This window comes from Mirounga angustirostris, unplaced genomic scaffold (assembly GCF_029215605.1).
Source record: "Mirounga angustirostris isolate CCGP_5_RB_7025 unplaced genomic scaffold, mMirAng1.0.hap1 SCAF_1, whole genome shotgun sequence".
In the NCBI taxonomy this organism is placed as follows: Eukaryota; Metazoa; Chordata; class Mammalia; order Carnivora; family Phocidae; genus Mirounga; species Mirounga angustirostris.
Window position 1 is genome coordinate 48,169,911 of NW_026991709.1, and position 14,147 is coordinate 48,184,057.

Below are 14,147 nucleotides of genomic sequence, written 5' to 3' on the forward strand. Positions count from 1 at the left end.
CCATGCTTGTGTTCCCACTCTCGCTGTGTCTCTCTCTGTCAAATAAATAAATAAGAGGGGCGCCTGGGTGGCTCAGTTGTTAAGCATCTGCCTTTGGCTCAGGTCATGATCCCAAGGTCCTGGGATTGAGCCCCGCATCAGGCTCCCTGCTCTGTGGGGAGCCTGCTTCTCCCTCTCCCACTGCCCCCGCTTGTGTTCCCTCTCTCGCTGTGTCTCTCTCTGTCAAATAAATAAATAAATAAATAAATAAGATCTTTAAAAAAAAAAAAGTGAGCAAAAAACTGGAATAAACAGGGGCGCCTGGGTGCCTCAGTCGTTAAGTGTCTGCCTTCGGCTCAGGTCATCATCCCAGGGTCCTGGAATTGAGCCCCACATCAGGCTCCCTGCTCTGCGGGGAAGCCTGCTTCTCCCTCTCCTATTCCCCTTGCTTGTGTTCCCTCTCACGCTGTGTCTCTCTCTGTTAAATAAATAAATAAAATCTTAAAAAAAAAAAAAACTGCAATAAACATTTTTCCAAAGAAGATATACAAATGGCCAATAAACACATTAAAAGATATTTAACATCACTAATTATTAGGGAAACACAAATCAAAAACAAAACCACCTATTACTTCACACCCCTTAGGATAGCTATTATGAAAAAAAAAAGTGTTGATGAAGATGCAGAGAAAGTGGAACCCTTACATACTACTAGTGGCAATGTAAAACAGTGCAGCTGCTATAAAAAAAAGTATAGTGATCCTCAAAAATAAAAAACAGAATTACCATATTGCAGCTCAGTTGGGTAAGCATCTGCCTTTGGCTCAGGTCACAATCCCAGGGTCCTGGGATCGAGTTCCATGTGAAGCTCCCTGCTCAGCATGGAGTCTGCTTCTCACTCTGCCCCTCCCCCTGCTCATACTCTCTCTCTCTCCCTTTCTCTCTTTCTCAAATAAATAAATTCTTTTCTAAAAAATTTACAAGAAAGGAAATCATACAAAATGTTGTCAGACCATAGTGAAATTCAATTAAAAATTAACAACAGATAACTCAGTCATGGGAACTACTATACAGCACGGTGACTATAGTTAATAACACTGTACTGTATATTTGAAAATGGCTAAGAAAGTGAGAGTAAATCTTAAAAGTTCTCATCACAAGAAAAAAAAATGTATAACTATGCATAGTGATGGACCAACCAGACTTACTGTGGTGATCATTTCTCAATATATACAAATCCTAATTAATTAACATTCTATACCTGAAAATGATATCATGTTATGTTAATTATATCTCAATAAAAAATTAATAGAAGAAAATCTTTGAAATTTAAAAATATGCAGAAATTAAATTATACACACTTTCATAACGAACGGGTCAAAAAAATCTTACCAATCAGAAAATACTTTTGAGATTAATGAAAAGAATATCACAATATACCAAAATTATGAGATGTAGCTAATATAGCTCAGGGGAAATTTAAAACTATAAATGTCTATGGTAGAAAACAAGACAGATCTCAAATCAATAACCTTACTATACACCTTAAGATTTAGAAAAAGAAGCACAAACTATTTCCAAAACAAGAACAAGGAAGAAAAGATTATAGTGGAAATAAATGAAATAAACAGAAAACCAATAGGGAGAACTGATGAAATCAAAAGTTGGTTCTTTGAAAAGATCAACAAAATTAACAAATCTTTAGGGAGACTGAACAGAAAAAGAGAGAGAAGATGCAAATTAGTAAATCAGGAATGAAAAAGAGATCACTAACAATATTACAGTAATTAAAAAGATTATGAGAGAATATTTTGAACAAACATATGCCAACAAATTAGATAACTTATAAAATGAACAAATTCCTAGAAAGGCAAAAGCTAGCAAAACTGACTCATAAAAAAATAGAAAATCTGAATAGAGCTATAACAAATAAAAATTTACATTTGTAATATGAAAACTTCAGACCCACACACACATGCAAAATGCTAATGACCAGATGGCTTACTAGTGCATTTCATCAAACATTCAAAGAAAAACTAGGGCACCTGGCTGGCTCAGACAGTAGAGCATATGACTACTGATCTCAGGGCTGTGAGTTCAAGTCCCATGTTGGGTGCAGAGAATACATAAAAATACAATCTTAGGGATGCCTGGATGGCTCAGTCAGTTGAGCATATGCCTTCAGCTCAGGTCATCATCCTGGGGTCCTGGAATTGAGTCCCCCATCAGGCATCCTGCTCGGCAGGGAGCCTGCTTCTCCCTCTGCCTGCTTGTGCTCTCTCTCTCTCTCTCTCTCTCTGTCTCTCTGACAAATAAATAAAATATTTTTAAAAATTTAAATTAAAAAAAAATCTTAAAAACAAAAATATTTTTAAAAAAATTAATATTGACCTTCCAAAAATTCTTCCCGAAAAACAAAGGAAGAGAGAACATTTTTCAACTTATTCTTCAAGGCCAGTATTAACCTGACTCCAAAGCCAGACGAAGACAACCTAAGAAAACAGCAGATGAATTTCTCTTCTTAATGCAAATGTAAATATACTCAACAAAATCCTAGCAAACTGGGGCGCCTGGGTGGCTCAGTTGGTTAAGCGACTGCCTTCGGCTCAGGTCATGATCCTGGAGTCCCTGGATCGAGTCCCGCATCTGGCTCCCTGCTCGGCGGGGAGTCTGCTTCGTCCTCTGACCCTATCCCCTCTCATGTGTTCTCTCTCTCATTCTCTCTCTCTCAAATAAATAAATAAAATCTTAAAAAAAAAAAAAAAAAAAAAAATCCTAGCAAACTGAATCCAGCAACATATAAATGGGATCATAAATCGGGATCAAGTGGGATTTATCCCAGGAATCAAAGTTGGTTTAAGATTTAAAAATCAAGTTATGTAATATATTATATTAATAAAGGATACAAATTACATAATATGAATGCAGAAAAGGGATTTGACAAAATCCAACACAGATTCATGATAAAAACCTCCAACAAATTAGGAATAGAAAGGAACTTCCTGTGGCACCTGGGTGGCTCAGTCCTTAAGCATCTGCCTTCGGCACAGGTCATGATCCCAGAGTCCTGGGATCGAGCCCCGCATCGAGTTCTCTGCTCAGTGGGAAGCCTGCTTCTCACTCTCCCACTCCCCCTGCTTGTGTTCCCTCTCTCGCTGTCTCTCTCTGTCAAATAAATAAATAAAATCTTAAAAAAAAAAAAAAAAGAAAGGAACTTCCTTATCATGAAAAAGGATATGTCTTAGTCTATCTGAGTTACTATAACAAAATACCATAAAGTGGGTGGCTTACAAACAACATTCATTTCTCATGGTTCTGGAGACTGCTAAGTCTAAGATCAGGGTAACAGCCAGCATGTCAGGCTCTGGTGAAGGCCCTCTTCTATACTGCAGACTGCCAACTTCTCATTGTGTCCACACAGGGTGGAAGAAACTAAGAAGCTCCGTGAGGTCTCTTATTTAGGCAATAATCCCATTCGTGAGGGCTCCGCCCTCATGACTTAAACAACCTCCTAAGGGAATCCACCTCCAAATGCCATCACACTGGGCATTAGAATTTCAACATAAACATTTTGAGGGGACACAAACATTCAAACCATAGCAAAGCATCTATGAAAAACCTAGCTAACATGATACTTAATGGTAAAATACTGACTGCTTTCCCTCTGAGAGTGGGGAAAAAACAAAGATGTCCATTCTCAGCACTTCTATTCCACATTGTACTAGATGTTCTAGACAGGACAATAAAGCAAAGAGAGAAAATTAAAGGCATCCAGTTGGAAAGAAAGAAGTACAACCGTCTTTGTGAACAAAACTCCAAGAAATCTACTAAAAACTTCTATAACTAGTAAGACTTAAACAAAGTCACAGCATATTATGTCAACATATATAAATCAGTTCCCATACACTAACAATGAACAGTCTGAAAATAAAATTAAGAAAACAATTCCAGTCACAGTAGCATCAAAAAGAAGAAAATAAATTACCAAACACTGCTGAAAGAAATTAAAAAAGGATCTAAATAAATGGAAAGATATCTCATGCCCATGAATCAGAGGACTTCTAAATATTAAGATGGCCAAAATCCCCAAATTAGTCTACAGATTCAACACATCCTCCTTCAAAATCCTTGTTGGCTTTTTTTATTAAAATTGACAAACTGATTCTAAAATTCAACTGAAAATGCAAGGAACCCAGAACAACCAAAATAATCTCAAAAAAATAATAAAGTTGGAAGACTCTCACTTCCCAATTTCAAAACTTAATGCCAAGCTGTAGTAATCAAGACACAGTGGTACTAGCATAAGGACAGACATATAGCTCAATGAAATATAATTCCAAATCCAGCAATAAACCTTTATATTTATAGTCAATTGATTTTCAACAAAAGTACCCCCAAAAATTGATACCTTTTCAACCAATGGTGCTGGGACAACTGCATATTCACAAAGATATAAATTTGGATGCCTATCTCATATCATATCCAAAAATTAACTCTAAATGGATAAAAGACCTAAATCTAATAGTTGGAACCTTAAAACTCTTAGAAGAAAAGTCAAGATAAATCACTGTAATGTCAGATTAGGCAACAGTTTCTTGGGACAACAAAAGCACAGCAACAAAAGAAAAATAGATAAATCGTTCTTCATCAAAATGAAAAAACTTCTGTGCTTCAAAAGAGAACAACAACATCAAGAAAGTGAAACGCTGAATGGGAGAAAATATTTGCAAATCATATATCTGATATAGGCTTGTATATAGAATATAAAAAGAATTCTTACAACTCATCAAAAACAGAAACAACACAATTTTAAAATGGCAAAGGATCTAAATAGACTGTTCTCCAAAGAAGATATAAAAATGACCAACAACCACATAAAAAGATAATGTTATTAGAAAATGCTATCAAAACCACAATGAGGCACCATTTCACACCCACAGGGACATCTATGGAAGGAAGGAAGGGAGAGAGGGAGGGAGAGAACTAAATATTGGTAATGATATGGAATCATCAATATGTTTTTCATTTCCTACAGACAATTTACTTGAAAAGGGAGAACAAGACTAAGTACCTTATAAAGTGCTCTGGCATAAATTTAAGAACTCCAATTAGTCTTCTAATTCATGTGATCTCCCAGTAACCGTAATTTTTACTTTGTTACTCATTTTTTCATTCATTCACTATTCAAAAAAAGAAAATTCAATGCCCTTTTGTACAATAACACCTTTTTAGTCATTTATGGATGTCCAATCCTGAAATGCTCTAAATTTTTTCTGATAATTGTAATTTCAATCCTCCATATATTTAATTCTAGTATAACCATAATTCACTAATATTATGACTAGCCCCACAGTTGCTAAATTGAGCATCCTTCTTACTGTAGACCACAAATGATGAATCAAGCATTATAATCAGTCTATATGTAACTCTTGTTTTACCAGCTAAAGATTATCAAGATGTTTCAAATGCATAAAAAAGGGGGGGGGAGGAGTTAAAATGACTTAGAATCACAAAAAGTTCAAGCTTGGAAGGAACCTTAGAATTGAATCTTGAATTCAGTCTTTGTATTTCAAAAGTATGGTAACTAAGACCCAAAGAGGCTAGATGAATCACCCATGATCACACTATTTATAAATAGTATAAGCCCATCCTATGTCACACACACATATATCTTACCTTTCTGGTGATGTTTTAGAAGTGACAGGACGTCCACGGATACTTTTCCTACTTTTATGGTCTAGAGAGAGGACCTTATTTCTCAGGCTTCTTTTCCACTGGGGGGGGAAAAATGGAATTTAATACTAAATATAACAATATGACAATTAAAAGGCACTTAAATTTGTTTTTATTTAGAAATTCAAGATAAACAGCCAAATTCATACGTTACAGAAGAAAAAAAGTGCAACTACAAAACCACCTTGCTCTTTTGCTAGTGCAGAAATATAAGCCCACCAAAAAAACAGAAGGAAGATATTTTAAAATGTCGAGGTAACTTTAGTTAGGAAATCAACAGTTTGAGACTCCAAAGCTTACATAGTCATACAATTTTTGTAAGACTAAAGGAAATAAAAATCATTATATACCAAGTTAAACAGGGTCTGTGATTTTGAAGTAACTGCATTTATAACAACTGGAAGGGATTACAACTTGTTCCCTATGAATTGCTACATGGAAAATTTTAGGAAAGTCAGACAGCTTACTAACAGGGTTTAGATTTAATCTGACTAAACACAAAAGTTAAAATTATTTAACACAAAAGAGTATGAATCTAGACAAGTAAATTATTTATCTTCTCTGCATTAGTTTCCTTATCATTAAAATGGACATAATAGTAGCTCTCTCACAAGGATGTAAGATGACTATATATGTAATAAGTTTAAAACACTGTTTTCCTTAAAGAGATCTGTATACCTGTGTTTATAGCAGCATGTTCACAAAAGCTAAAAGGTAGAAGTAATTCAAGTGTCCCATCAATAAAAGAAAGAATAAACAAAATGTGGTATATACAATGAAATATCATTCAGTCTTAAAAAGTTAATTTTGACATATGTCACAACATGGATGATCCCTGATGACTGTGGGAGAACAAAAAATATATATCTTGGTCTCTGTCCCCAGTTCCTGGCACAGAGCTCCTAAAACCCTTGTAATTTCCTGGATTGATAAGAGCATCTTTTGTTACAATATTTGATCTTTGATCCCCATTCCTAACAAAGGGTTCCTGAAACCCTTGTCATTTCCTGGGTGATGGGAGTGTCTTTTGTACTAATGAGGTGACTCTGGATGGGCTCCTGGAAGGCTCCTGGATGAGCACTGGTCACCAGAAAGAATAAGCCATAATTAGAAGCTTGGAATTTTTAGTCCCATCCTCCATTCTCTAGAGAGGGGGAAAAGAGCTGAAAACAGACTGAATAAGTTATACCTACATGTGGAAACTTCCATAAAAATCCCAAAAGTATGGGGTTCAGAGAGCTCTCAGGGTGGTGAACACATCTACATACTACACATGGGAACTCCACAAGGACAGAGGCTCCTGCACTGGAGACCCTCCCAGACCTCACCCTATGTATCTCTTCATCTAGCTGTTCAGTGGTATCCTTTATCGTATCCTTCAATAAACTGATAAATTTAAGTATTTTCCTGAGTTCTCTTAGCAGCTCTAGCATAAATTAATCGAACCTGATGGGGTAGCTGTGGGAACCTCAGATTTATAGCCACTCGATCACAAGCACAGGTGACAGCGGGACTTGTGACTGGCATCTGAAGTGGGATGGGAGGACTCGTACAGGACTGAGCCCTTCACTTGTGGGGTCTGACACTATTTCCAAGTAGTGTCAGAATTGAGTTAAATTGTAGACTACACAGCTAGTGTCACAGAGCACTGCTTGGTAGGGGAAAACCCACACACATCTGGTGTCAAAAGTACTGTAAATATGATAGTAGTGTGAGAGTAAATGAGAAACAAAGGAGGAAGACTCGGTTCTTCCCAACACAATGACATTATGCTAAGTGACTTATCAGTAACAAAAAGACAAATACTATATGATTCAAGTTATACGAAGTATCTAAAGTAGTCAAATTCATAAAGATAGAAAGTAGAATGGTGGTTGCCTGGGGCTGGGAGAGGGGGAAATGGAGAAGTATTGTTTAATGGGTAGAGTGTTTCAGGTTTTCAAGATATAAAGAGTTCTGGAGATAGATGGTGGTAATGGTTGCACAACAATGTGAATGTACTTCATGCCAGTGAATTGCACCCTTAAAATGGGTTAAAATGATAAATTTTATGTTATGTATATTTTATGACAATTTAAAATAAAATTTTAAAAGATAAAAAAAATTTAAGTAATGAAAAACAACATGACAGCCCTCGATAAACATCCTTTTTAATTCTCTAGAAATTATGTTATCTCATTATCACCAAAGCCCTGCATGGTATAAAACACATTTTATCAGAGGAAAGTGAAGTTTGACCAATGAACCCAAGCCTATCTCCCATAAAAGCCTATATTCCTTTCAATGCTTTAATTCTAAATTATACAAATTCTCAGAAATCCCCCCATCAAGATATCAACTTTAAACACATTTGTCACTCCCATTTCACTACAAAATGTACATCTATCAAAATAACAAGATTAAAACTACATCTTCTCTCCATTTTCACTATCTCTGTCTTACCTCTTCTTACCACTGTCTGCCTCTTCTTACTTCTGACCTGGACTCTTACAATATTATTCTAATGGGATTCCCTGCCAATAGTCTCTAACACCTCTAATCTAGCATCTGCTCCATCAGGAAAGTTAAATCTTTCAAAAATGCAAATCTGAATGTCACTCTCCTGCTTAAATTTTTTTTTATTTTTTTTATTTTTTTAAAGATTTTATTTATTCATTTGACAGAGAGAGACACAGCGAGAGAGGGAACACAAGCAGGGGGAGTGGGAGAGGGAGAAGCAGGCTTCCCGCGGAGCAGGAAGCCTGATGCGGGGCTCGATCCCAGGACCCTGGGATCATGACCTGAGCCGAAGGCAGACGCTTAACGACTGAGCCACCCAGGCGCCCCTCTCCTGCTTAAATTCTTAAGTGTTTCTGACTACCTAAAGGAGGAAAAAAAAAATAATAATAATAATTGTGTTTTCATTTCTCACTTCAGCTTCCCATGCATCTTGTAATCTGACCATACTAAACTATCTGTAATTCCCTGAAAGTGCTATGCAGTTTCATCCTTCAACATGTTTCCTTACTAGAATATGCTTTACCCTCCCTAGTTCTCTTTGTCCAGTAAGCTTTAATCTAGTACCACCAAGAAACCTTCCTCACCCTCTAGCAGACTAAATCAATCTCTTCTACAATACCATTATAAGTTTTGCATATCTCTATTATTGATAACAATTCTCACAATGAATTATATTATCTATTTACATCCAACTGCAACCAGGACTGGAAATGATTTGGCTTAAGGGTTGAACTCTCAGAACTACTGGCCAACTAGTTCCCTGTAATCGTTCCACTAATCTCACAGTAAATGCAACCTTCGCATTTTATGTTATTGAATTTTTTGTATCCCACTAATCATTCTGTAATCTGGTTTGCCTATATGTGCAAAATGATGAAAGTACTAGTCTTTGAGCCTCAGATTCTATACAGAGAAAACAACATTATTCCCACCAAAGAGGGGGCAAAAAAGAATGAGAACTTTTTGGGGTTTTAAGATTTTATTTATTTACTTGAGAGAGAAAGAGCAAGAGAGAGAGAGCATGAGCAGGGGAAGGAGCAGAGGGAGAGGGAGAGGGAGAAGCAGACTCCCTGCCAAGAAGGAAGCCCCGATGCAGGGCTCCCATTGATCCCAGGACCCTGGGATCATGACCCCAGCCAAAAGCAGACGCTTAACTGACTGAGTGACCCAGGCACCCAAAAGAATGAAAGTTTTAAACTATTACAAAAATAAGATGAACTCATGGAGACAAACTGGAGATAACTTTAATAGGAGGGAGATTGATTAAAATGGCATTAACTCTAAATTCTTGAATCCTACCATATCCAAGGGTAACCTGAAGTATATCCAGAGATGTTATCAAATTAAAATAAAATTCACTTAAGACTTTGATCACTTGTTTCTTATAGTTAATATCACATTAAAATATTTACATATTTTCTCTTTAAAAATTAGTTAAGAATTGTAGGCTGGGTTAATAATTTGTATTTTTCACAGTTATGATTTGTTTTTCTTTTAGTCTATGAACCTATTATATGCTATCTCTGAAAAATAAAAATCAGGTAACAAAGAATTCTCCTATAAACTGATTATGAATGGGAATTTATTCACATACATAATCTGAAAGCTACCTGACCACAAATAGGAAAGTTAAGATAGCATGAATAATTTTATTTTAAATATGAAAAAGGCTTTTAGAAGAGAAAAAGACTTTGTTTACAGACAGGATTAAAGCATTCAGTTACATCATTTTATCCCTCTCATTCTGGCAAGGACAAAATAAATACTATGCTAATTAAAATAAAACAGTCCACAGTAACTACTAAAATTTTTCTTGGACAAAATCAACTCCACATGCATTCTAAGTGGTGTGGGGTTCACAATCTCAACTGAGTGCTTCCTTAGATACTAAAAAGGAACCAAAGCTGTATCTTGAGGAAAATGCTGACTTTGTTCACAACTACTCACCCCTGTCACAGCTTACTGTAATAAAAATGCATGACGACTTTCCAACCAACTGAGATTATTGGTCTGCATTTAACTTTGTATCAGAATTTCAACTCTATTGGTTCTTCATCCAGTTTCCAAAGTAAGTAACATGTAACGCCAACAATGAAAACACTTACCAAAAACATAAGCTGAAATTATTTGCTAGCCAGTATCTATTGAGCCACTAGATGAATTATGGGGGAAGGTCTGGGGAATCCTGCATACTCTTCAACCACTTTTCCCCAATGTTTTCCCCAAACACCCTACATGACTACAGAAAAATATATAACCAGGTAATTAACAATGAGACAATTCATGACCTTATTAAGATTTCACCTGTTTTATATGCGCACATTTGGTATGAGTGCATTTTTAGTTTAGTGCTATTTTATCATATGCACATCTGTGTGACCACAACCAAAGTCAAGATATAGAACAGTTGGGTCACACAAATCCTTTCTGCTCCCTTTTATAAACACTGCTGCCACCCTCCCTTCCACTAACTCCTAGCCTCTAAAGGCCCTGAGAGCTTTCCTAGCAAATCAGACATTTAAGAAAATGAATTCTATACTCTATATTCCATTAACTAGAATTCCCATCCTATAATGTAAGCATTGCACTGAAACTGAACCCATATAATGGCAGTAAAAGAAGAAAAAAACCTAACAACCAACATCTCTGGTAAGCATAGACAAAAACACTCAACAAAAAAATTAGCAGATCGGGGATGCCTGGGTGGCTCAGTTGGTTAAGCACCTGCCTTCAGTTCAGGTCATGATCTCAGGGTCCTGGGATCGAGCCCCACATCGGCCTCCCTGCTCAGCGGGGAGCCTGCTTCTCCCCCGCCTCCCCACTTGTGCTCTCTGTCTCTCTCTCTGTCCAATAAATAAATAAAATCTTTAAAAAAAATTAGATCAAAACAAGTAATATGTGAAAAGAATAATACAATACAGGAAATTAGGGTTTATTCCAGGGCAGAAAGGTGGTCCAATATTCAAAGATCAAACCAAAAAAAAAGACCCAACTATACACTGAACACAATATGAAAAGTCAAGGGATAAAGATATGCCATTCTAACACAGATCAAAAGAAAGTTAGAACAGCTATACTGATTTCAGACTCAACAAACTTCAGAAAAAGAAAAATTACCAATTTGGAGGGATATAGGGATAAAGAAAAATACTACATAATGATAAAAGGATCAATTCTCCAAGAAGACATAAGAATCTTTAATATTTATGTGTTCAACAATAAAGCACCAAAATACATAAGGCAAAAATTGATAAAAACACAAGGACAAATAGAATCAATAATTATAGTTGAAGACTTCAAAACTGCTCCATCAGAAACAGACAGATCCAGCAGGCAGAAAATCAGTAACGACAGACTTAAACTGAGCAACACCATCAATCAACTGTACCCAAGTAACACTTATAGAATACTTCATCTAAAAACAGAAGAATACACATACTCAAGCTCATACGCTAAGTGGGGAATTCATCGCATTGGATGTAGCTATTTAAAAAAAGAGACAATTCAGACAGCCTGGATGGCTCACTGGGTTAAGCAGCTGCCTTCAGCTCAGGACATGCTCCCAGGGTCCTGGGATTGAGTCCCACATCGGGCTCCCTACTCAGCAGGGAGTCTGCTTCTCCTCTGCCCCTCCCCCTACTTGTGCATGCACGCTCTCTCTCTCGCTCTCAAATAAAATAAAATCTTAAAAAATAAAATAAATTTTAAAAAGAGACAATTCTAAAATCAATAATCTAAACTTCTTGCTTTGGAAACTAAAAAACAAAGAGCAAAATTATTCCAAAGTAGCAGATAAAAAGAAAAATAGAGCAGAAATCAATGAAATTGAAAATAAGAAATCAATAGAGAAAAATCGACAAAACCAAAAACTGCTTCTTTAAAAAGAACAATAAAATTGACAAACCTCAACCCAGGTTAACTAAGAAAAAAAGAAAAAACACTAATTACTAATATGAGAAATGAAAGACAGGTAATCACTACTAATCCCATGGCTACTATATAAAAATAATAAAGAAATGCTATAAACAACTCTACTCTCACATATTTGATAACCTAGATGAAATGAGCTAATACCTTGAAAGACACAATCTACCTAAACTTGCACAATGAGAAATACATAATCTGAATAGGCTCATATCTATTAAAGAAATTGAATCAATATTTAATACCTTCCAAAACAGAAAGCACTGGGCCCAGATTGGTTCACTGATGAATTCTACCAAACATTTAAGCAAACCACTTATACCAATTCTCAACAATTTCTTCCAGAAAACAAAAACAGAGGAACACTTCCAAACTCATTCTATGAGGACAGCATTACCTTAACATCAAAACCAGAAAAATATAAGATAGTAAAACTACACAATCTCTCTTAGAAACATAGATGCAAAAATCTCAAAAGAATCAAATCCAACAATGTACAAAAAGTATTATACAAGGGCGCCTGTGTGGCTCAGTTGTTAAGCGTGTGCCTTCGGCTCAGGTCATGATCCCAGGCTCCTGGGTAGGAGCCCAGCATTGGGCTCCCTGCTCGGTGGGAAGCCTGCTTCTCCCTCTCCCACTCCCCCGCTTGTGTTCCCTCTCTCACTGTGTCTCTCTCTGTCAAATAAATAAATAAAATCTTAAAAAAAAAAAAGAATTATACATCATGAACAAGTGAGATTTATTTCAAATATGCAGTGCTGGATAATGGATTGGAAAATCCATTAAGGACAACAGGCCAAATAAGAAAAATCCAATGATCATATCAATAGATGCAGAAAAAAAGCATCTGACAAACTCTAAAAGCCATTTATGATTTTTTTTTAAAGAAAGTTCTCAGCAAAGTAGCAATAGAGGGGAATGTTCTCAATCTAATAAAGAACATCTACAGTAAACCTACAGAAAATATACTTAATAGTGAGAAATCAAATGCTTCCACACTAAGATAAAAAATAAAGCAAGGATGCACCCTTTCATCACTCCTATTCAGCCTCATACTAAAGTCCTACATAATGTTGTAAGATAAGAAAAGGAAATAAAAAGTATACAGATTGGGGGGAAAAAAATAAAATTTTATTTAAGGTGACATAATTGTCTATGTAGAAAATCCCAAAGAATCAATTAAAAAAAAAAAAAAACACTCCTTCAACAAATAAGCCATTATAGCAATGGTGCAGGAAACAATATATTTATACAAAAGTCAATTACTTTCTTCTTTAAAACTAATTTACAATGAGGGGCGCCTGGGTGGCTCAGTTGGTTAAGCGTCTGCCTTCGGCTCAGGTCATGGTCCCAGAGTCCTGGGACCAAATCCCGCATCAGGTTCCCTGCTCTGTGGGAAGCCTGCTTCTCCCTCTCCCTCTGCCTGCCTCTCTGCCTACTTGTGCTCTCTATCTCTGTGTCAAGTAAATAAATAAATAAATAAATAATTTTTAAAAGTAATTTACATTGGAATTTGAAAAACAGTACTATCTACATTAGCACAAAAAAATATTTATGGACAAATCAAATAAAATACATATAAAATCTATATGACAAAAACCACAAAACTGTGTTAAAAGGTAATCAAAGTTCTAAATAGATATTTCACATACATGGATAGGAAGACTCAATATTCCAACGATGTCTTCCCAATGTGATTTATAGTCAACACAATTAAATATCCCAGAAAGTTAGTTCGTGGATGTTGACAAAGTGATTCTAAATTTTAAATAGAAAGCCAAAGACCCAGAATAGCCAATACAATATTGAAGAAAAACTAATGTCAAGACTTACTAGTCTTATTAGTTACTGTAGACTTAAAGCTACAGTAACCAAGATAGCTTGGCATGGACAAAAAAACAAACAAATAGACCAATGGAACAGAATAAATAGCTGAGAAATAGATCGATCCACATAATGTAATCAACTGATCTACGACATGGGAACAATGGCAATTCAATTCTGTAGGCTAG

General features: G+C 35.9%; 1 protein-coding gene across 5 annotated transcripts in view; it reads right to left on the reverse strand.

Moving 5' to 3' along the window:
• The window catches only part of SENP7 (SUMO specific peptidase 7), a 162,679-nt gene that overhangs the window by 94,227 nt on the left and 54,305 nt on the right, over positions 1–14,147 (reverse strand). For all 5 annotated transcript variants that reach the window (XM_064585083.1, XM_064585246.1, XM_064585171.1 and 2 more), the window contains one exon: positions 5,656–5,753. In XM_064585083.1, the coding sequence (XP_064441153.1) occupies positions 5,656–5,753 (98 nt within the window). The remainder of the gene's footprint in view (positions 1–5,655; positions 5,754–14,147) is intronic.